General features: G+C 43.7%; 2 protein-coding genes across 3 annotated transcripts in view; one reads left to right on the top strand and one right to left on the bottom strand.

The window, feature by feature from the left end:
- The window catches only part of ABHD18 (abhydrolase domain containing 18), a 35856-nt gene extending 16947 nt beyond the window's left edge, over nt 1–18909 (bottom strand). The window contains exons 1-5 of one of the 2 annotated variants that reach the window (XM_040330758.1): nt 18804–18893; nt 6771–6877; nt 4341–4425; nt 4058–4158; nt 2388–2466 (exon numbers count right to left, since the gene is read on the bottom strand). In XM_040330758.1, the coding sequence (XP_040186692.1) occupies nt 2388–2466; nt 4058–4158; nt 4341–4425; nt 6771–6862 (357 nt within the window). In that variant the 5' untranslated portion in view covers nt 6863–6877; nt 18804–18893. Of the gene's footprint in view, nt 1–2387; nt 2467–4057; nt 4159–4340; nt 4426–6770; nt 6878–18803 lie in introns of both variants that reach the window. The other variant, XM_040330749.1, reaches the window with a different exon arrangement.
- A 125-nt stretch (nt 18910–19034) lies between these two features.
- MFSD8 (major facilitator superfamily domain containing 8) overlaps nt 19035–22757 on the top strand; it is a 31992-nt gene continuing 28269 nt past the window's right edge. The window contains exons 1-2 of the mRNA XM_040330737.1: nt 19035–19359; nt 21695–21827. Of these exons, the coding sequence (XP_040186671.1) occupies nt 21763–21827 (65 nt within the window). The 5' untranslated portion in view covers nt 19035–19359; nt 21695–21762. The remainder of the gene's footprint in view (nt 19360–21694; nt 21828–22757) is intronic.

Below are 22757 nucleotides of genomic sequence, written 5' to 3'. Positions count from 1 at the left end.
TCTATATTCTTTAAAAAAGTGCACATTCTGTTAGAATTTTTACTTCCTCATTCAGTAGTTGGAGTGGATTCTTGGCTTACACTGTTGTGACAGCCGATTGGAGGAAAGGCACACCCCCCCCCCCCTCCAGGAAGGAATGTGCAGAGCTGTGCCAAGACAAGCTCTCTGCTAATCTATTTATAGCACCCACCCCACACAAATTGCAGTCTGGAATTAGCTTAATTGTCTGAGAACTTATCATGCTTATAACAGAAGAACGAAACAGCAGGACAAGGTACTTAGTGCTTTGGAGAGAGATAAGTAAACACTACAGAGATACTATATTTGCATAGTTCAAATTTCATGAATTGGGTTTACATACACCTTAACCGCTTGCCAACCAGCTGCCGCAGTTATACTGCGGCAGGTTGGCATGGCTGCACAAATCGCTGTAGCTATGACGTCAGCTACTTGAGACGCTATAGCAGGCACACGCGCACAGCGTGTCCCGGGGGCAATGCGCGTGCCTGGCGAGCACGATATCCGCCGGGTACCCACGATCGCTCATGACTGAACGAGAGCAGGGCTCTGTGTGTGTAAACACACAAATGCTGGTTCTGTCAGGGGAGTAGAGACAGATCATGTGTTCCTACTAAATAGGAACAACGATATGTCTCCTCCCCAGGTCAGTCACATCCCCCCACAGTTAGAAACATACCTAGGGAACACACTTAACCCCTTGATCGCCCCTAGTGTTAATCAGTGACATTTATACAGTAATCAGTGGCTATTTTTAGCTCTGGTCCCAAAAAAGTGTCAAAAGTGTCCGATTTGTCCACCCGCAATGTCCACCCGCAGATCGCCGCCGCCACTAGTAAAAAAATAAATAATAAAAATGACATTATGCTATCCCCTATTTTGTAAACGCTATAGATTTTGCGCAAACCAATCAATATACAGTACGCTTATTGCAATTTTTTTAACCAGAAATATGTAGAAGAGTACATATCGGCTTAAACTGATGAAGAAATTCTTTTTTTTACATTTTTGGGGGAAAGTACAAAATATTGTGGGTTTTTTTTTCAAAATTGTCGCTCTTTTTTTGTTTATAGCGCAAAAAATAAAAACTGCAGGTGATCAAACACCACTAAAAGAAAGCTCTATTTGTGGGGGGGAAAAGGACATAAATCATGTGGGTACAACGTCTCACGACCACGCAATTGTCAGTTAAAGTGACGGCAGTGTCGCGTCGCAAAAAATGGCCTGGTCAGGAAGGGGACAAATCCTTCCGGGGCTGAAGTAGTTTGACAAAAATAAAAAATAGAAGTTAAGTTTCTATGCAGAGTTGCACCAGATTTTGCACTCGCCATTCAGTTAAAGCTGTACCCTCATTTATTTTGTATGATGGTCAGAAAACTAAAACTTGAACTTGGGGGAGGATTCAATAAAGCTGGGGTACACACAGAATCTAGTGCATCTGTGCATAGTAACCTGAAGATAAAAGCTGAGTGGTTGCTATGCATAGCTGCACCAGGACCTGTGTGCACCAGTTTTAGTAAATCTAGGAGTCTACAAAAAAAATGGCAGCACCCAGAAAGTCTTGTTCATTTCTGACATCATTGTAAAATTTGGTCTATTTATAAAGGATAACCTTTGTGGTTTACACATTGAACATTTGCTGGACGTTCATCCATCTGTATTTTGTGGAAGTAGCACTTCATTTTCAGATGATTTGCCCTATTCACCCATCAGTAGTCACATAAACATGATAGAGATAAACTTGCCCATAGCATTTCAATTTAACATGATTTGTCCATCAGCAGCTGCACACAACATAAGAGAATTGAATAATAAACAAGACTCGGCCATCATTTTCACCTTATTTGCCCATTTTATCGTTGGCAAACAGGCTTGCCATGGATGATATGTGGCGGCCAAGGGACAAATCTTTTGTTATTGGAATCTCTGTATTAAAGGAATTTGCTGATAAGTGCATATTGTTAAATGTAATGTAGGAATCATCTTTGAAAATCAATTAATTCTAAATAAATCCCATTGTTTTGGTGTTTTTTATGTGTGTGGGGATTCTGGCCTGGTCACAAATATGAATTAACAGATCTGAAGATATCCATTTATCACAGAATACTATACTACAGGTATTGATATAGCACCGGCAATTTAAGCATAACTTTCACATACCATTCACATTAATCCCTGCCCTTAGGGAGCTTACAACCTAAGGTCCTGATTCTACATGCAAACACATACTAAGGCCAATTTAGGTACGAGCCAAACCAAAAGACCCAGAGGAAACCCACACAAGCCTATGCATGAGGAGTTTCCTGCCCCCCCATAGACAGAAAATACATAAATATGTTTCTAGTGTGCCATATATAAAAGATACTTACATGGTCACCTGTACCAGCCAGATGAATGCACACCGGCCTGTACTTGCTCTTCCATTCTTTAGGCACTATGAACTGAAACCTATAAAAAACAAAACATTACTGTAACATAATAAAAACAATACACCAGATATATCACCTTGCATGAAGTGACAGCTTATAATTACTTTTTATTTCCAATGACATGGGAGATTTATTTGTATTCATCATGAAATACCATTGACTACAAACGTGCCCCAGTGAAAAAACACAGAAATGGAAAATACAGTAGAAGGTAACACTTGCTAGAGGTAATACCGCTGGTTTACATTTACAGGCAGTGGAAGGGGGTCCCACCCCCTCCTGCTGCCTTTACAGGGCTCACCTGAGTGATCGGGGAGCCCAGTAAGGATGCAACTGGCAGCATCCGGCTCCTGGCACACAGTGAGGCGTCATAAACCAGAAGGTTTGAGGATATAGCCCGGTTTCGACTTTGTGTTTACTGGCCGGTGATAAGACTGGCCTGTATCTGATTGGCTGCATTGGAGGCCAGAGGAGAGATCTGGGGTATAATAGACCCCAGATCTGTCTATAAAGAGGACCTTTCACAGCCTATGCTGTCACTAGGGAAGTTGTTTACAAACAAAGGATCTTGTTTATCGCTTGTGACAGCAATAAAGTTAATTAAAAAAATAAATATATTAAAAAGAGACAGTGTCAAAAATGTTAATTCAAATAAGATAAACATTAGATAAAAATTAAAAACTTTTAAAAGTGCCCCTGTCCTCCCACACATATGAGAACAGCGATCACAAAACACATGTGAGGTATTGCTGCAAATGTCAGAGCGAGAGCAAGAATTCTACCACCAGACCTCCCGTGCAAACTAGTAACCTGTAAAAGCTTGTCGTCTATGAGGTACCGAAGATTGATGCTGTTCCTACGGCAGATGCAATTTTAACATGTTTGGCATCTATTTACTTGGTGTAACATCATCTTTTATATTTTACCCAAAAAATGGGTATTATATTGTGTTTTTGTGCAAGATAATGAAGTTTTTTTTTTTTTTTAATCTGCGTTTGAAAAACCACTATTGCGCAACATGAAAGGCCTTTGCTAAAAAAAAAACAAAAAAAAAAACATTATATATATATATATATGTTTGGGGGGTTCCAAGTAATGTTTTTTACATGTAGGAGAGGAATGTCAGAATTGGCCCCGAACTGGAAGTGGTAAATAAGTGATAATAAACATGACGTGACTAGTCAAAGCCAGACCTATGCAAGTACTGCTCAGTAATGACAGCTGAGCTTGGTAGGTCTTTTCTATAAGTATTAATGTACACTTATGACCACTTGTTATCATGGGCTGCAAAATCTCTGTTCAAGCATCAACTCTTCCCTTTTCAAAGGGGAATAAGTAACAAGCATCACTGCTTTGTGCCATCAACACACATTGTTCGAATGTCACTTCAGCCGATGTATCTCTGAATAATAGATATATACCCTGCATTGAATCTGCAGCCATGCCACCAAGACCAGTTGCAATTTTTTCTGGAGATTTGCTGATGGGTCTGCAGTGGGTCCTGACCCCAAAGCAACCAATTTCAGGAAGGTTAGATGTCACACTGCTTGTTATTTCTTATATGACATCTACAAAAAATGCTTTTTGGGAAGGTCACCAGCCAAGCTTACCGTGCTACAACTGTTTCACTGGGCATAACATCTGGCACATAGTGAACCAACGGTGAGGTAAAATGTCCATCGAGAATCTTGCAATCGGTTTGTTCTTCAACCTAAATCAAAGCACAAAACATAACCACAAGTTATACATTGTTACATAAAAAGGAAACATCTATTTTCTATCTGGTCACACAAATAAATAACAGTCAAGGTTTAATTGATCCAAATGTTACAGCAGTAACCGAGATGAAACCAGCAGTCCTACATATACTAATTGTGTAAATGAAAGCCTTACCTTGTCGATATACACTGGGTAATCTTTAGGCACCAGATGCTGACATGTTTCTCGATTTCCAATAATCTTACGAAATTCAAATAGTCTGGAAAAGGTAAAGATAAATTAAAGATTTATATGATAACATATATCGTATTTTTATGCAATTTGTGCTCCATATAAACACATATCAATTCTAATCTACAGGGGGTAAAATTATTATTTGATCCCCTGCAGATTTTATGTTTGCCCACTTACAAAGAAATACAGGGTCTATCATTTTTATCATGGGTGTATTTTAATCGATAGAGACAGAATATCAACAACAAAATCCAGAAAAAAAACATGATACAAATGCTATAAATTGAGTTGCATTTCAGTGAACAAAATAAGTACTTGATCCCCAAGCAAAACATGACTGAAAAGTTGGTAGAGAAACCCTAGTTGGCAAACACAGAGGCGTTTCTTGCAGTTGGTTACCAGGTTTACACACATCTCAGGAGAGATTTTGGTTGACTCTTCTTTACAGAGCTTCTTTAAATCCTTAAAGGGGTTGTAAAGGTAAAAGTTTTTTTACCTTAATGCATCCTATGCATTAAGGTAAAAAAACATCTGACAGCACCGGCCCCCCCGGAGCCCCCGTTTTACTTACCTCACCGTTTGAAAGTTCCGGGCGCGTGCTTGTCATCTTGTTCGGTTCCCAGCCTGGCCGTTGATTGGCTAGGCTGGGCGGATTTGATAGCAGCGCAGCCATTGGCTGGCGCTGCTGTCAATCACAGCAGATGACGCGGCGCGCCGGGGGGCGGGGCCGAGTGCTACAGTTGGCGGCTATGGCCGCCGACTGTATCACGGGAGCGCGCTCGCAAAAGCTTTCCACCATGCGAGGGAGCTCGCATGAACGTGGAAAGCTTTTGCGAGGAGGAGCCGAGACAGCCGCCGAGGGACCCCAGAAGACAGGATTCGCGGCCACTCTGTGCAAATTTTATTTAAAAAAAAAAAAAAAATTCTGCCTTTAGTGTCCCTTTAAGGTTTCTTGACTGTCTATTGGCAACTCAAAGTTTCAGCTCCCTCCATAAATGTTCTATAGGATTAAGGTCTGGACACTGGATAGGCCAATCGATGACCTTAATGTGCCGCTTCTTGAGCCACTGCTTTGTTGCCTTGGCCGTATGTTTTGGGTCTTTGTCTTGCTGGAAGACCCATCCTTAGTGTTCTGGCTGAGGGAAGAAGGTTCTCATCCAAGATTTTACAATACATGAGCCCCGCCCACTAGCCCCACAATGCAGCAAAGTTATACAGTACCTTTAGCAGAAAAACAGCCGCAAAGCATTATGTCTCCACCTCCGTGCTTGACTGTAGGGATGGTGTTCTTGGGGTCATAGTAAGTATTTTTCTTCCTTCAAACACGGAGAGTCGAGTTAATGCCAAAAAGCTCAATTTTAGTCTCATCTGACCACAGCACATTCTCCCAATCCTTCTCTGAATCATTTAGATGTTCATTAGCATGACTGTACATGTGCCTTCTTGAGGAGGGGGACTTGTCGTGTTTGGAGGAAGAAAAATGCTGACTATGACCCAAAGAACACCATCCCTACAGTCAAGCATTATGCTTGACTGCTGAAGGTATAGAATGACTTTGCCACATTGAGAGGCCAGTGGATGGGGCCATGTATTGTAAAATCTTAGATGAAAACCTTCCTCTCTCAGCCAGAAGATGGATCGTGGATGGGTCTTCCAGCACGACAATGACCCAAAACATACCGCCAAGGCAAGAAGTGGCTCAAGAAGAAGCAAATTAAGGTCATACAGTGGCCTAGTCAATCTCCAGACCTTAATCCTATAAAAAATGTATGGAGGGAGCTGAAGCTTCGAGTTGCCAAGTGACAGCCAAGAAACCATAAGGATTTAGAGAAGATCTGTAAAGAAGAGTGGACCAAAATCCCTCCTGAGAAGTGTCCAAACCTGGTCACTAACTACAAGAAACGTCTTACCTCTGTGCTTGCCAACAGGGGTTTCTCCACCAAATACATGTTTTGCTTGAGGATCAAATACTTATTTTACTCACTGAACTGCAACTCAATTTATAACATTTGTATCATGTGTTTTTTCTGGATTTTTGGTTGATATTCTGCCGCCATCATTTAAAATTATAGACCCTTCATTTCTTTGTAAGTGGCCAAACTTACAAAATCTGCAGGGGATAACATAATTATTTTACCCCACTGTGTAACTCCAGCTGCAAAATAGAATATATTTTAAATTGTGCATTAAATATAATAACATTGTATGCAGGTAGTGTTCTCTGTTATAATAAATGTAACACCAGAAGGAGAGTTTGGCATATTTTATATATGCAGGAAACCCCTAGGAAAGGCCAGAGTGTATTAGGGGATGATTTACTAAGACCATTAATAATATAATATGAATTCTATTTTAGATCTATACTCATACCGCTTTAAATCTTCAGGTTTTCCCCATCCACGGATGAAAAATTTTGTTAGAAGCAACCGTCTGTATAGCACATCTAGTTTACTCAAACCCATTTAGGTATGTCACAGCTGGAAAAAGAAACCCAATACAAATGTTACATAGTCAAAGGCAATAATCGATCAGATTCACATTCGTTTTTCCTCTCAAGTGGCTTACAGTCTTATGTGTTTGCTCCATTTATAGTCACAAACACTGCAGGGGTAGTGTCAGCAGAAGGCAATTACATACATCCCAATATGTTTTCATTTCTTGAACATACAAAATGGACATACATTATACAGTTTTCCTTTGGATTTACCAAAACCATAGAATATAATATGGGGTCAAACCTAAACACTTTCAATTTGTATGCAATCAAGCTGGCCCTTGCACGACATAGTTTAGGATAAAGCGAAAGCTGGCCATTGACAATTCAAATCATGTATAGGCAGGCTGAATGCACCCAAGTTGATCGATCAACCAGCCTGCTGGATTTTACATGTGATTATTGCCAACAGCTGTTCTAGCCGCTAGCAGTGTGAAGGAATGCAATGAGCATAATGATAAATTAGAAAATGTCTATTCTCTATGCATCTTTAATATAAAGTCTATATTGCTTTTTCTTGTATACCACTGCTATAATCCTTCCTTACTCAAATCAGCTCCTAATAACACGAGGAGAATGCCCCCCTCTCCCACACAGCTTTAGGAATGCGGAGGTGAAGACACATCAGAGGGCCGGCTAAGATCGACACCCCATCTTGTACTCTTCTTGTATCTCGGCCAATTAGATGCGCTTTCTAGTTCACATTAAAGCGGGAGTTCAACCAATTCCTTTTTTTTTTTTTCCTTAGCTTCCTGCTCGTTCGGTCTAGGGGAATCGGCTATTTGTATTAAAATATGATCCGTACTTACCCGTTTTCGAGATGCATCTTCTTCCGTCGCTTCCGGGTATGGGTCTTCGGGAGCGGGCGTTCCTTCTTGATTGACAGTCTTCCGAGAGGCTTCCGATGGTCGCATCCATCGCGTCACTCGTAGCCGAAAGAAGCCGAACGTCGGTGCGGCTCTATACTGCGCCTGCGCACCGACGTTCGGCTTCTTTCGGAAAATCGTGACGCGATGGATGCGACCGTCGGAAGCCTCTCGGAAGACTGTCAATCAAGAAGGAACGCCCATTCCCGCAGCCCATACCCGGAAGTGGCGGAAGAAGATGCATCTCGTAAACGGGTAAGTACAAATCATATTTTAATACAAATAGCCGATTCCCCTAGACAAAACGAGCATAAAGCGAAGGGGAAAATGTGTAGGGTATGGGTGAACCTCCGCTTTAACATAATAGTGACGTATCATGCTGTATGTAGACGTTTGTCTGGTCTGCAATAAAGCAGAGATAACGTACTGAGACGGTTGTATCAGTGACTTATTCCTAGCCATGCATGGTGATCTGAACTTAGAATTTGGAACAGCAGTAGAATCCATATGAACCCCTTTGCGGTTAACAGAACCACCACAGCAGCAATCACAGCGTTTTTCCCGGTGTGAAAATACAACGGCTACAGGGAAGGGATTCTCCAGTCAACACTGTTGCAGGAAAGAAGTTTGCTCTATGGTCGACCTAGAGGAAACTGAATAAGAAAATTGTATATTGTATGGCCAGCTCTATATTATCACGTAAAACCCATAACCCCAGTACTTCTTGGCAGCACTATACAAGGCTAACATGCTACCCACTGAATCCCAAAACACTCTAAATATGCAAATACTGACACTTTGTGGAAACTTGCTATTGGCAGCCCATGGTAGGGATTGGTGCTGGAGGTGGCCAACTATTGGCACTTTCAGGAAGTGTTGGCATTTGTACACAAATGCCCTCAGATTCAGAACTCTAATTTTGTCACTACAGAACTAGGAGTACTGCTACCGCTGTTTTGTTTTAAAGGTACATTCTTTGGAGCGGCCATTCTTGTCCATGCTACACAACAACCACATGCGTGTCAGGTATCCGAGAACTTGATAGGAACACGCCTTTCCAGGGTCAGAGGACTCACCTAGTAGGGAAGGAAGATCTAGGATGACAGTTCCAGTGACTGCACCAGTAAAAACAAGTCAGCAGTGGCAGCTCTCCTGTTTCTAATCATATTAGAAACAGGACTTTGTACAAATGCAGGAGGGGAAGGGAAACCTCAACACTACCTCTAGGTGCCTGCAGCTTTATTTGGCTCACTTTACTATAACCCTTAAAACATCCGACTCAAGAAGGAGGAATTCAGAAACAAAGCACACAATTATATACAACAATACAAAACTAAAGTAACAAAGTGTATCAATGGTCAAAATGTAATATCATACATCCATTTCTACATTGTGTTTGAATTCTCTAGTCTACTCCTAATAAAGAAGATCTATCTATAAACATTTTTCATTTTGTTTTATTTTTAACTCCCTAAGACCCCATTCACACCTGAGTGTTTTGTAGCTTAAAGCCTGAAACTACAAAACGCTGGAGGAGAAAAAAAATCTATTATTCTCTATGGAGATGGTTCACATCTCCACTCCAAAATGCCTGAAGCCAGAAGCTTGAAAACGCCTGAAGCTCAAACAAGTTCTGATTTTTTTTTTTTTTTTTTTAGGCAGATTTGGGCGTTTTTCTGCTTTTTACATGGGTGACCCTTTGACCTCTACAAAAATGTGTCCAAAACGTGGTAAAAAATTGGGTAAAATTGCTCGACTTTCTGCCTGAAAATGCTACGCTCAGGTATGAATGGGGCCTAAAGGGACTAACGCATATAGCACTTGGCCCTGTTAACATATATCCCTCTATCAATGACTGCTTTTGAAATGAAAGTGTATGCTTTGACCACAGAACTCCTATAGGCCCATTGTACACTGGGGCATTCAGCAGCAGTGCATCCTTGTGCACTGGGGCCTTCAGCACCAGTGCATCCTTGTGCACTGGGGCCTTCAGCACCAGTGCATCCTTGTGCACTGGGGCCTTCAGCAGCAGTGCATCCTTGTGCACTGGGGCCTTCAGCACTAGTGCATCCTTGTGCACTGGGGCCATTCAGCAGCAGTGCATCCTTGTACACTGGGGCATTCAGCAGCAGTGCATCCTTGTGCACTGGGGCATTCAGCAGCAGTGCATCCTTGTACACTGGGGCATTCAGCAGCAGTGCATCCTTGTGCACTGGGGCATTCAGCAGCAGTGCATCCTTGTGCACTGGGGCATTCAGCAGCAGTGCATCCTTGTGCACTGGGGCATTCAGCACCAGTGCATCCTTGTGCACTGGGGCATTCAGCACCAGTGCATCCTTGTGCACTGGGGCCTTCAGCACCAGTGCATCCTTGTGCACTGGGGCCTTCAGCACCAGTGCATCCTTGTGCACTGGGGCCATTCAGCAGCAGTGCATCCTTGTACACTGGGGCATTCAGCAGCAGTGCATCCTTGTGCACTGGGGCATTCAGCAGCAGTGCATCCTTGTGCACTGGGGCCATTCAGCAGCAGTGCATCCTTGTACACTGGGGCATTCAGCAGCAGTGCATCCTTGTGCACTGGGGCATTCAGCAGCAGTGCATCCTTGTGCACTGGGGCATTCAGCAGCAGTGCATCCTTGTGCACTGGGGCATTCAGCACCAGTGCATCCTTGTGCACTGGGGCATTCAGCACCAGTGCATCCTTGTGCACTGGGGCCTTCAGCACCAGTGCATCCTTGTGCACTGGGGCCTTCAGCACCAGTGCATCCTTGTGCACTGGGGCCTTCAGCACCAGTGCATCCTTGTGCACTGGGGCCATTCAGCAGCAGTGCATCCTTGTACACTGGGGCATTCAGCAGCAGTGCATCCTTGTGCACTGGGGCCTTCAGCAGCAGTGCATCCTTGTGCACTGGGGCCTTCAGCAGCAGTGCATGCTTGAACACTGGGGCATTCAGCAGCAGTGCATCCTTGTGCACTGGGGCATTCAGCAGCAGTGCATCCTTGTACACTGGGGCATTCAGCAGCAGTGCATCCTTGTACACTGGGGCATTCAGCACGTGCACTGCAGGGTCGATCGCATTCGATGTCTGTGCAATGCGAGTTCAGCCATACAGTTGTATGGCTAAACTCGCATTAAATTCGCACAAAATCGGATCAGTTCGCACTGCAATTTGTGAACCGATCTGGGGGTGTCATTAACAATGTATTGAGACGCGCAGCGGCTCGCAAAGGGCAGTGTGGGAGAGATGCGATGCGAGAACCAGAGCTGTAAATTAATCGTGCTGGTTCCAGCATCGGCCACAGATGTGAACCTAGGCTCAATGTTAACATTGTGGTGTGAACAGGGCACATAAACAGTTTTTTTGTGTGCCCGTGCAGAGAATTGATGTTACATATTTCTGCACAGAATAAAAAGCTGAAGTGACTGCAATGTTAGACTCCTTTCACACTGGGGCCGCAGCTGCATTAGCGCTAAAGCACTGCTCGTTTTAACGCCGTTAGAGGCGCTTTTCGGCCGCTAGCAGAGTGCTTTTAACCCCAGCGCTGCCAATTCATTGTAATGGGCAGGGGCATTTTGGGATCGCAAGCGCACCGCCAGAGTGTGGAAGCACCTATTGTAATCAATGGGAGGCAGTTTTCAGGCACTATTTGTAGCGCTAAAACGCCTGAAAACTTCCTCAGGTGTATTATGATGGAAACAATTGTGTTCCTTGTAGAGACCTATGTAATAAATATGCACATCTCTGCCTATGGCGTGCACAAGCCCTAACAGCTCTTGGATTTGCTGAATTCTGACATGCGACAGTAAACATGACAGCTCTCTTCTAGAATGTGATACTACAATATTTACATCAGTGACAATTTATCAGCCCAACCAAGCTTTCTATATTTAGTGATGTGAAATCAGATGACAACTATTTGCACTGTGTAGTAGTATACTCATTACACATACATTGTATACCCATACATGCAGGACAATCCTGACCTTCACATTTCACCCACATTGCTATCACCATCCACCATACAGCCTTATCATAATCATTCCCTAGACGGTACAGTGCGGTGACATGTCATGTGATCAGGACGTATAATGTGCTGTCCATGCGCAGATCGGGCTGAGCCTTGTCCTTCTCGGCCTGCAACAGCTATGATTATCCAACAAACACTGGTATTTCATTTTGTTGTTTTATTCTTTTTATTTACATTTTCCATATAAAGTTACAAACTTAAAAGACAGTCAACAAACAGCACTACAATTCATCAGCACCAATGAACAATGCAGCTCCTATATAACATTTGTGACCCACTCAAAGAAATAATGTCATTCATGTTGTTTAAAAGACAACATAAAACAGTCATTAAATGTAAAAAACTTACACATACGGTGGCTCTGCTGTGCCACATCAGGTACTTAGTACACGATACGACCAGTGTTAATTTTGAGAACTAAAACATTTTAGTCTAAAGAATACTATTTTAGCCTACTAAAATACGACTAAAACAATTGAGATGGGTAAAATGGGACTAAAACTAAAACGACATTTTAGTCAAAAGACTTATGCCGCATACACACACAATCGGACATTCCGACAACAAAACCGTGGATTTTTTTCCGACGGATGTTGACTCAAACTTGTGTTGCATACACACGCTCACACAAATGTTGTCGGAAATTCCGAACGTCAAGAACGCGGTGACGTACAATGAGCCGAGAAAAGTGAAGTTCAATAGGCAGTGCGGCTCTTCTGCTTGATTCCAGGAATGCGTGGAATTTTGTGCGTCGAAATTTCCTCCTCTTCTCAGGTGCCCCGCCAGCGCTCCTGTCTCCTCCTTGACCAGTGCCCCCTGTTCTGGGGGCACTGGTGTTCATAAGACATAGAGCTGTGGCTTGGCCCGCCCCTACTCTCTTGTCATTGGCTGTGATTGACAGCAGCGGGAGCCAACGGCCTATGAGGAGAGGGAGTCCTGGGACAGCCAAGGCTCTCTTCAGACTTTACAACCACTTCAAGGTTTTTACCTTAAAAAAAATATATAAAAAAAAAAAAATACCAAACATGTTATACTTACCTCCACTGTGCAGCTCGTTTTGCACAGAGTGGCCCCGATCCACGTCTTCTGGGGTCCCTCGGCGGCTGTCTCTGCTCCTCCCCGCAAGAACTCCACACAGTCATGCATACTCCCTCGCATTGTGTGGAGTCCTTGCGGGCACGCTCCCGTGATACAGCCAGCAGCCATAGCCGCTCACAGTATCACTCGGCCCCGGCCAGGGCTGCTCTGTGCAAAACCAATACACAGAAGAAGTATAGCATGTTTGTTTTATATATAATATCTTTCCTTTAAAATCATTGCAGGCAAAAAACATCTATTGTATTTTCCAGGCAATAACATTTCTGTTTATACAATTCTGCATATTTCTGATGAACCTGGTTATCCTGCATGTTTGCAACGTGAATGTTTATTTCCATTTTCACGCCAACAACGATATATTGTCACTAGTAATACCATTTCCTATTAGCATAGTGGAGGTGACGCTTTTGGTGAATGAAGACGCCCTAATTAATGAGAAAGCTCCTACACCGCCATGTATGCACATCTCCCCTTCTAACCTCACTCTGGCTTCCATATATGACTGAGCTGTGTGCATCTCTCTCCTCTCCGCGTCATCACTACCAAAACATTCTGCACTAGATAAAGCCCCCATGCCCAGACACAACCTATCTATTCCACTGAGGAGGAGGAGTGACAAATGTCTGCCAGCTACCGTTACACCTGGCAGTCTGCTACCTACGGGCCCTATATCACATCTGGCAGTGACACAAGAAAGCGTGGTTCAACATGCCCACCAGCTACACAGGATTATAACTTGCTATGGAACTGGCACCTCCTACAGGCTGCTTAGCCACATTTTAAAAAGCGATCACCTGCGGATTGTTTTTCAGAGCGTTGGCTAGGGTGAACCTAAACTAACAGAGCTTGTCAAATCATATAGGTGGATTCACAGAGAGTTAGGCCGGCGTATCAGTAGATACGCCGACCTAACTCGGAATCTGCGCCGACCTAAGTTTAAGTGTATTCTCAAACTGAGATACACTTAAACCTATCTAAGATACGACGGCTTGCGCCGTCGTATCTTGGGGTGCAATATTTAGGCTGACCGCTAGGTGGCGCTTCCATTGAGTTTGGCGTAGAATATGTAAATCACTAGATACGCCTATTCACGAACGTACGTCCGCCCGTCGCAGTAAAGATACGCCGTTTCTCCCGTGAACAATGGCCCGCTGAGACCATTGTGATGACTTGAGCTCCCCACCTTATTTTATGTAATCAGATTGCTTCGAATCATATTTCGGTATGTACCTTAGCCAATTTTTGTCATGACCAATGTCTGTTGTTTTCTTCGTTCTGTTGAATGTTTTAAAATTCAATAAACAGATTTACAAAAAAAAAAAAAAAGATACGCCGTTTCTGTAAGAGATAGGCCGCCTAAAGATAAACATGCCCCCTAGGTGGCGTTGCCAATGTTAAGTATGGCCGTCGTTCCCGCGTTGAAATTTGAAAATGTTACGTTGTTTGCGCAAGTCGTCCGTGAATAGGGCTGGACGTAATTTACGTCCACGTCGAAACCAATACGTCCTTGCAGCGTACTTTGCCGCAATGCACACTGGGATATGTGCACGGACGGCTCATGCGCCGTTCGTAAAAAACGTCAATCACGTCAGGTCACCCCCCATTAACATAAAACACACCCCCTCAGCCTAATTTGAATTAGGCGCGCTTACGCCGGCCGCATTTACACTACGCCGCCGTAACTTAGCAGGCAAGTACTTTGTACATACAGTACTTGCCTAGCTAACTTACGGCGGCATAGTGTAAATACAATACAATACGATACGCTACGCAGCCGCAAAGATGCGGCGGGATACTTGAATCCAGCTACAAGACTAGATGGACAGAAATGCAAACCCTTTGGCAGGTAGAACAGCTCGAAAAAATTAAATTTATTTTTTGCCTTTAAAATATATGTCCTTATTTAAACAACCCCCCCCCCCATGTATATTTACTGAGCTCTAACAAGTGTATCCTCCATGGTTTACATCCCGTGGTGAAAGGCTCCCTCTCCTGGCCATGGCTGTGCAGTACAGCCTCATAGATAGCTAAAGCTGTTGGAGATGGAGACCAGCTCCATAGAAGACTATACTGCACAGACCTGGCCGGGAGACGGAACCTTTCACCTCTGGACGGAACCATGGAGGACGTGGCTGTCAGATACATCTGTGGAGGAGGGTTGGATTAGTCAGGGCAAAAATAAATAAATAAGAAAGTAGACTTTGTTTGAAAGCACACTTACTTTTGTGGTTGTAAACATTAAACATGAAATGTGTACAAAGCATATCCCTCTATAGTGTGTACTTGTCCCAGTCCAGAGCACCAAGTGTCAATTCTGCTTGCTGCTTTGTTCCTCTGCTATCAGCATTAATCACTTCTGACAAGTATTTCTGACACCAAGAGAAAAATGGTGACAGGGGAGGGATCTTCAACCTCAGCTCTGTTTGCTGTGTGAAATGGGGTGGTGTCCCTTCCCTCCAATCAGCTCTCCTCACTGAGCCCTGCAGAGTAATTTCAGCTCTCCACCCCTTTCTTTCTGACAGCTCAGGCAAGCTTAGTAAATGTTGTACTTTGAAAAGATGTAGAGAAGACTGCAGATAAACAGGTACAAATTATGTAGGAGGCACTGTTTTCTAATTTCTGTGTATCATCTGAGGCCAGTCACTTCACTGGGTGTATGTAAGGGTTTATAACCACTTTCAAAATCAAAGTTTGTCAAGCCAGGTGAAGTTAGCAGGGCCACCTATGGCTTGAATTGATAAGACAAAGCCACAGACTCCAAAATAAAAGCCAAGGGTTGGATTATTAAGACAGGAGAAAATAACATACCCGCGTGTTATAGATATTGATTTCTACACATATCCCTTTTTTTTTCTTTACATCATTCCCTCTAATGCCAGCCACACGTGACTCAATTTTGCCCAATTCCTGCTGAATTAACTGAAATTCAAGCCATAGGTGGCCCTGCCAACCCCACCCGGCTTGAAAAACTTTGACTTTACACTATAAACCCTTACATACACCCAGTGAAGTGATGGTCTCAGGTGATACACAGAGATGAAAAAAATCCTCCTACAAAAGTTGTACCTGTCTATCTGCTGTCTTCTCTACGTCTGTCCACAGTGCAGAATTTATACAGCTTGTCTGAGCTGTCAGAAAAAAGGGGTGGGCAACTGAAGTTACAATCTGCAGTGTTTAGTGAGAAGAGCTCTGAGAGTTGATTGGAGGGAAGGGACACACCCTTTTCCACAGCACACAGGAACAGAGCTGAGGTTGTCAATCTGCTGGAGCTTCTTCCCCGTCACCATTTTTCTCTTGGTGTCCTGAAAACTTGTCAAAAGTGATTCACGCTGATAGCAGAGGAATGAAGCACTTAATTGAGACAAGTACACACTATAGAGGGATATGCTTTGTTCACATTTCGTGCCTGAGGTTTACAACCACTTTAAGCCTGGGTTGACACTATTGCGAACACAGATATCGCATGTGATTCGCACCGCAATGTCTGTGCAATGTGAAAAAAGCTGTACAGTTGGTATGGATGAACTCGCATTGGATTTGCACGAAAACCGAACCTTTTTTTTGCCACACTAGAATCACGCTGGTTCACGCATCGCAAATGCCTTAAGCCTCGTACACACGGTACGATTGTTGGCCAATCAAGCGTCTGATTTTTGTCTCAAGGGCGTGTGCCAGTATCTTGTCTTGCATACCAACAGTACACAATTGTCGTGCCACCAACACAAACGTAGTGACGTACTACACAGACTTTCAGCTCTTGAGCGCCACCCTTTAGGCCCCTTCTGGTAATTTCGTGTTTGGTGAACATTGATTTCGAGAATTCGTGTTTGTACTTTCGACTTTTGCGACACGGATTTTAGTACTGACCATCCAACATTTGTTGGCCGAAAGTTGGACAATTGTCAAAAGGAGCGTAATAAATGGTAAGATTTTAGGACAACAATCTGTCTAAGACAGTCCCCTGCCAACAATCGTATCATGTGTACGAGGCTTAACCACTTAAGGACTGCCTCACGCCGATATACGTCGGCAGAATGGCACGGCTGGGCACAGGCACGTACGGGTACGTTGCCCTTTAAGTGCCCAGCCGTGGGGCACGCTCGCGACCCGGTCCGAAGCTCCGTGACTGTGCGACCCGATCGCCGCCGTGTCCCGCAATCGGGTCACAGGAGCTGAAGAACGGGGAAAGGTGAGTGTAAACAAACCTTCCCCGTTCTCCTCTGTTGATTGTCACCGATCGTCTGTTCCTTGTCATAGGGAACAACGATCAGTGACGTCACACGTCCAGCCACGCCCCCCTACAGTAAGAAAAACACAATAGGACACACTTAACCCCTTAACGCCCCCTAGTGCTTAACCCCTTCACTGCCATTGTCATTTTCACAGTAATCAGTGTATTTTTATAACACTTTTCGCTGTGAAAATTACAATGGTCCCAAAAATGTGTCAAAAGTGGCCGGCATAATGTCGCAGTCAGGAAAAGAAAAAAAAATGCTGATCACCACCATTACTAGTAAAAAAAAAAAAACTTAATAAAAATGCCATAAAACTATCCTCTATTTTGTAAACGCTATAACTTTTGTGCAAACCAATCAATAAACGCTTATTGTGATATTTTTTTTTACCAAAAATAGGTTGAAGAATACGTATCGGCCTAAACGGAGGAAAACATTTTTTGTATATATATATATATATATATATATATATATATATATATATATATATATAATATTTATTATAGCAAAAAGCAAAAAAATATTGCATTTTTTTAAATCGTCGCTCTATTTTTGAAAAAATAAATTCAGCGCCAAACAAATAAAATTAAATTAGCTAAAATACAAAAGCTGCTCCTCAAAACAATACTGATTGGTTTAATATTAATAAGTATCACTGAGTGGTCTAGCGCCCTCTATATATTTTTCTCGTCGCTCTATTTTTGTTTATAGCGCAAAAAATAAAAACCGCAGAGGTGATCAAATACTACCAATAGAAAGCTCTATTTGTGGGGAAAAAAAGGACGCCAATTTTGTTTGGGAGCCACGTCACACGACCGCGCAATTGTCAGTTAAATCGACGCAGTTCCGAATTGCAAAAAGGGGCCAGGTCCTTTACCTGCAAAAAAATTTTTTGGCCCAACGGCCAATAAGCTGTAGCCATTGGGGTATCGTGTCATTCACGGGCTGTCAGAAAACAATAGTTGGAAGCGGTAGATTCCTTCATGTTTAGCATGGATGGAGGAATAAGACATATCCCTTGATCAGGTCTGAAAGTTGGGCACATGACATCAATGGCTCTCCCTGAAACAAACACCCATCACTAATAACAGACATGTACGGCTTAGTCCGTGAGGTCACATCCTTTGTGTAATGATGTGGCCAATCAAGAGGAAGGCTGGGTGACACCTTGAGTTGCACGGTGTCACTGATCATAGCTGCCAGTTACAAGGCGTATTGCTGGACTATAGAGGTGAGCTTGGGCGTCCTCTGAACTCAAACCTGCACACTTCTTCTACATCAATGAGTCCACCATGTTGTTTAGGTGGGAATGAAGCGATCCAAGCCGCAGTAAAAAAAAGAGCGCAAGTTTGGCTAAAGTTGAGAGGAAGCCAGAGTTCCCATCTACTGGACAACCAGACGTCATATGGAGGTTCAGTGTCCAAATAGTCATTTTAGGATGGAGTTCCCCTTTAAGAAAGCATGTCTACAAGTTGGTGTCCCCACACAGGCCATTGGAGGACTAAACCCATGTCACTGAAAACATGGAGGAGCAAAGGTCACCCAATAACATGTGCACTGCCATGACCCCCATTCATTAGAGCGAGGTCATGACCCTTGCCGTCCTCCATAGACAAGTCACTAGAGGGGCGCAGCCCGCCCGCCATTCTCCCAGGAAATCTTAGGGGACCGCTCTACTCACGGGGTGACATCCGCCACTGTACCGCCAGGAGGCGCTTCCGCTTGGCTGCTACTGTATGGGACCCAGCCCGGGACACAGAAGACACGGGGCGGGGCCATGACGTCACCTCTGAACGGGCGTCCCGTTACTGTGAGCGGAATGTAGAGGGGAGCGGCACGGAGCACATAAAACACAGCAGACGCACATAATTGCACTACAAAGAGATTCACATAACTCTAAGCCCGTAAATAGATAACTCATTTATACAAAGTAATAATTTATCGCGAAAAGGAGTTGCGCGGGCTACGCCAAAATGGCGGAACTGTGCATTCGTTTTCTAAGAAGCTTTAAACAGGCGGAGTTTTGACTAATAACCGCTTCTTAGACGTGTATAGTTATTATCAGCACCATTGAATATTAAATCACTCTCTCGCTGGAGTTGGCTACTTTTTGCCCACTATGAAAATGGCGACAACTGGCGGAAGAATGGGAGCCTGGTCACGTGACACAGTCCTTTGACCCGCATTTGGAAGCTTAGGGAATCTGGTAGTAATGTAGCTTGGGCTGGCTGCGCAAGGTAAGTAAACAGTCCCTTTAGATCCACTGATTATTTTGAATCGACACTTTAATGAAGGTTTTTAGTTTACATATAACATTAGTAGTTATTTAAAGGACATGCCCCCGATTCCCAAAAACTGACCTCCTCAGCAATACAGTAATTTTTTCCCTGCATGTTGGTTTCAGTGTTTAGATGTTTGTTTTTTTTAAACTGTAAGGTAAAACTTTTTTATGCATCATGGATGGAGTATCGGAGGGTTATAACCCCTGACAGTTTTTTTTACCATCTCGTCCAATTGGGGAGATTCCCCTCTTCACTCTGTCCAAAACTTTAGAAAAACTTGCCTGTAGTTATACCTTAACCACTTCCATACAGGGCACTTATGCACCTTCCTGCCCAAGACAATTTTTAGCTTTCAGCGCTGTCGCACTTTGAATGACAATTGTGCAATAATGCTACACTGTACCCACACAATTATTTTTATCATTTTGTTCCCACAAATGGGCACTGACTGGCAACATGGGCACAAGTGATGCCCAGCAATGCCATCAGTGCCACCCCTCAGTGCCCATCCATGCCCAGTGCTCACCTATCTGTGCCACCCATAAGTACCCATCAGTGCCACCCATAAGTGCCACCCATGAGTGCCCATCAGTGTCGCCTATCAGTGCCGCATACCAGCGCCGCCTATCAGTGCTGGCTATCAGTGTCCATCAGTGCTGCCTCACCGGTGCCTATCAGTGCCACCTCATCGGTGCCCGTAATCAAAGTAGAAAACGTACTTATTTACAAAAAAAATTAACAGAAAAAAATAAAAACGTTATTTTTTTCAAAATTTTTGGTCTTTTTTTAGTTGTTGCGCAAAAAACAAATCGCAGAGGTGATCAAATAGATCACCTCTGCGATTTTTTTTTTGCGCAACAATTAAAAAAAGACCGAAAATTTTGAAAAAAATAACGTTTTTATTTTTTTCTGTTAATTTTTTTTTGTAAATAAGTACGTTTTCTACTTTGATTTCGGGCACCGATGAGGTGGCACTGATGGGCACCGGTGAGGCGGCACTGATGATGTATCATTATGTGATTATATGTATTGTTTTTCTTTCTTTTCTATTATTCAGTAGATAGTGCCTGACAAATGTAAATCTCCTGAGGAAGCTACTAACAGTGGTGAAACATGTTGAGAATTTTGTCATTCTGCACACTGTCAATTTTTTAACTTTTATAAATAAAATATATTTTTTGATATCTGTTTGTGTAATTTGCACCCTTAAAATACCATTTATTCTTTTCTCATATTGTATTCAAGGTTTTAGGGGGGCCGGACTGTGGCCAGCGGGAGTGTAAAGCATCAGAGGGAATAAACTTTACCACATTTGGGTTTTGGGAGGGGGGGGGGATAGTGCCCCATTGTTGGTATCATTGGAAAGACTAGCGTCCTGTTATTGGTATTAGTGGGAGAAATGGAGCCTCGTTGTTGGTGTCAGTTGGCAGAACAGTGTCTCCATCACTAGGAGGAATAGTGTCCCAAGGGCCACATCCGGCCCCAGGGCCACAGTTTGGAGACCACTGATCTAGTTCAACCAATAAAGAGAAACGAATGATCCATGAAACACAGTCTTATACCCACAGTTGATCTAAGTTGAAATAACTCTCTATATTGTGTACAATCCTGTGCCCCACCCTGCTCTGCACATGCTCACTTGCTCTCTATTTTTAAGCACTGCTGAGTTTGTAGAGGCTGATCTTCTGACAGCATTAAAGTGGAATTAAACCCTCCTATCCTTTACAGCCAATGAAGCTGCTTCCGTTTGATCTGCAACTCCCATTGTGCTGCACTTGTGATCAGTTATGACACCAGCCATTTCATGATTTGACAGTTTGGCTGAGGACACAAGCACATGTGACAGCAATCCCGGCATTCCAGAAATGTAACTGTTTTTTGAAACGGTTAAATCTAAGGGTTTAGTTACGCTTTATGATTTACTGCTGTTCAGGGGCTCTGGCCTTCAGCAAGATGGCAGCCTCCAGCAAGGGGAATGCTGAAATCAATTTACAGCACACTTTAATTTTGGTAGCAGAATTATTAGTGTGGAATGTATGTTGCTTGCTAAAGAACATTATTTTCTATTAAGTTGTTTAATTTAAAGTGGAACTTTACCCATAAGGAGATTAAATAAACATGTTAGATAACGATGCATTGTTTTTGTTGCGTGTCATCATTGTGTTTCTAGTCTTCATTGGCGGTATGATTTGAGCATGAGCATCTATACACAAATGGGATGAAGTGATCAGTTTAGCTTTGTTTGTGCTCATACATTATTACTAACTGAGTGACAATGTTGTCTCCTTAGGAGTCCAGACTTCCGCCTCGTTCTTCTGCTATGTATGGTATAAAGACGCGTGATTACTGACCGACATCATGGCTTCAGTGAGTGAAGATGAGGAGTGCTCGCCGCTTCTGCAGTCATCGGCACCGGACCCGGGGTAATGCAGTAAATTGTCAGTAACACCTGACATCTTGCAGAGAGCGCTTAAAGTGGTTGGAAAGGATTTAGGTTTTTACCTTAAAGCGGTAGTTCACCCACCCCCGACACATTTTACCATCGAGACAGGCATTGTAGCGCGAGCTACAGTATGCCTGTCCCGATTTTTTTAACCCCGTACTCACCTTGTAGTCGTCCATCGTAGATTCCGGCTCCCGCGGGGAATGGGCGTGCCTATGGAGAGGGAGGATGATTGACGGCCGGCCCTGGCACGTCACTCTCCCCGAAGACAGCCGGAGTAGGTCTCGGCTCTTCACGGCGCCTGCGCACAGGCTATGCGCACGCGCCGTGAAGACCAAGCCTATTTCGGCTATTTCCGGAGAAGCGTGACGCGCCAGAGCCGGCCGTCAATCATCCTCCGTCTCCATAGGCACGCCCATTCCCCGGTATCTTCGATCTACGACTACAAGGTGAGTACGGCGGTAAAAAATTCGGGACAGGCATACTGTAGCTCGCGCTACAATGCCTGATTTTAAGGTAAAATAAAAAAAAAAAAATTTTTTCCCGTCGATAGGGTGAACCCCCGCTTTAAAGTGATTGTAAAGGCTAGATTTTTTTTTTTTTTAAATAACAAACATGTCATACTTCCCTCCACTGTGCAGCTCGTTATGCATAGAGTGGCCCCGAACATCCTCTTCTGGGGTTCCTCAGCGGCTCTTCCCCTGCATCAGATAACCCCCTAGGAGAAGTGCTCTCCCGGAGGGGTGGGGGGCCGGGGTGTTACCTTGCAGGCAAGCTCCAGAGTCCAACATTTGCATCCATAGACACGAATGCCGGACTCGGCCCCCTGCGTCATTGGATTTGATTGACAGCAGCGGGAGCCAATGACTGTACTGCTATCAATCTATCCAATCAAGACCCGGGACCCTGT

The sequence above is a fragment of the Rana temporaria genome, chromosome 1 (genome assembly GCF_905171775.1).
Source record: "Rana temporaria chromosome 1, aRanTem1.1, whole genome shotgun sequence".
In the NCBI taxonomy this organism is placed as follows: domain Eukaryota; kingdom Metazoa; phylum Chordata; class Amphibia; order Anura; family Ranidae; genus Rana; species Rana temporaria.
Note: the sequence above shows the minus strand (reverse complement) of the source record. Positions and strands in the feature narration are given on the sequence as shown.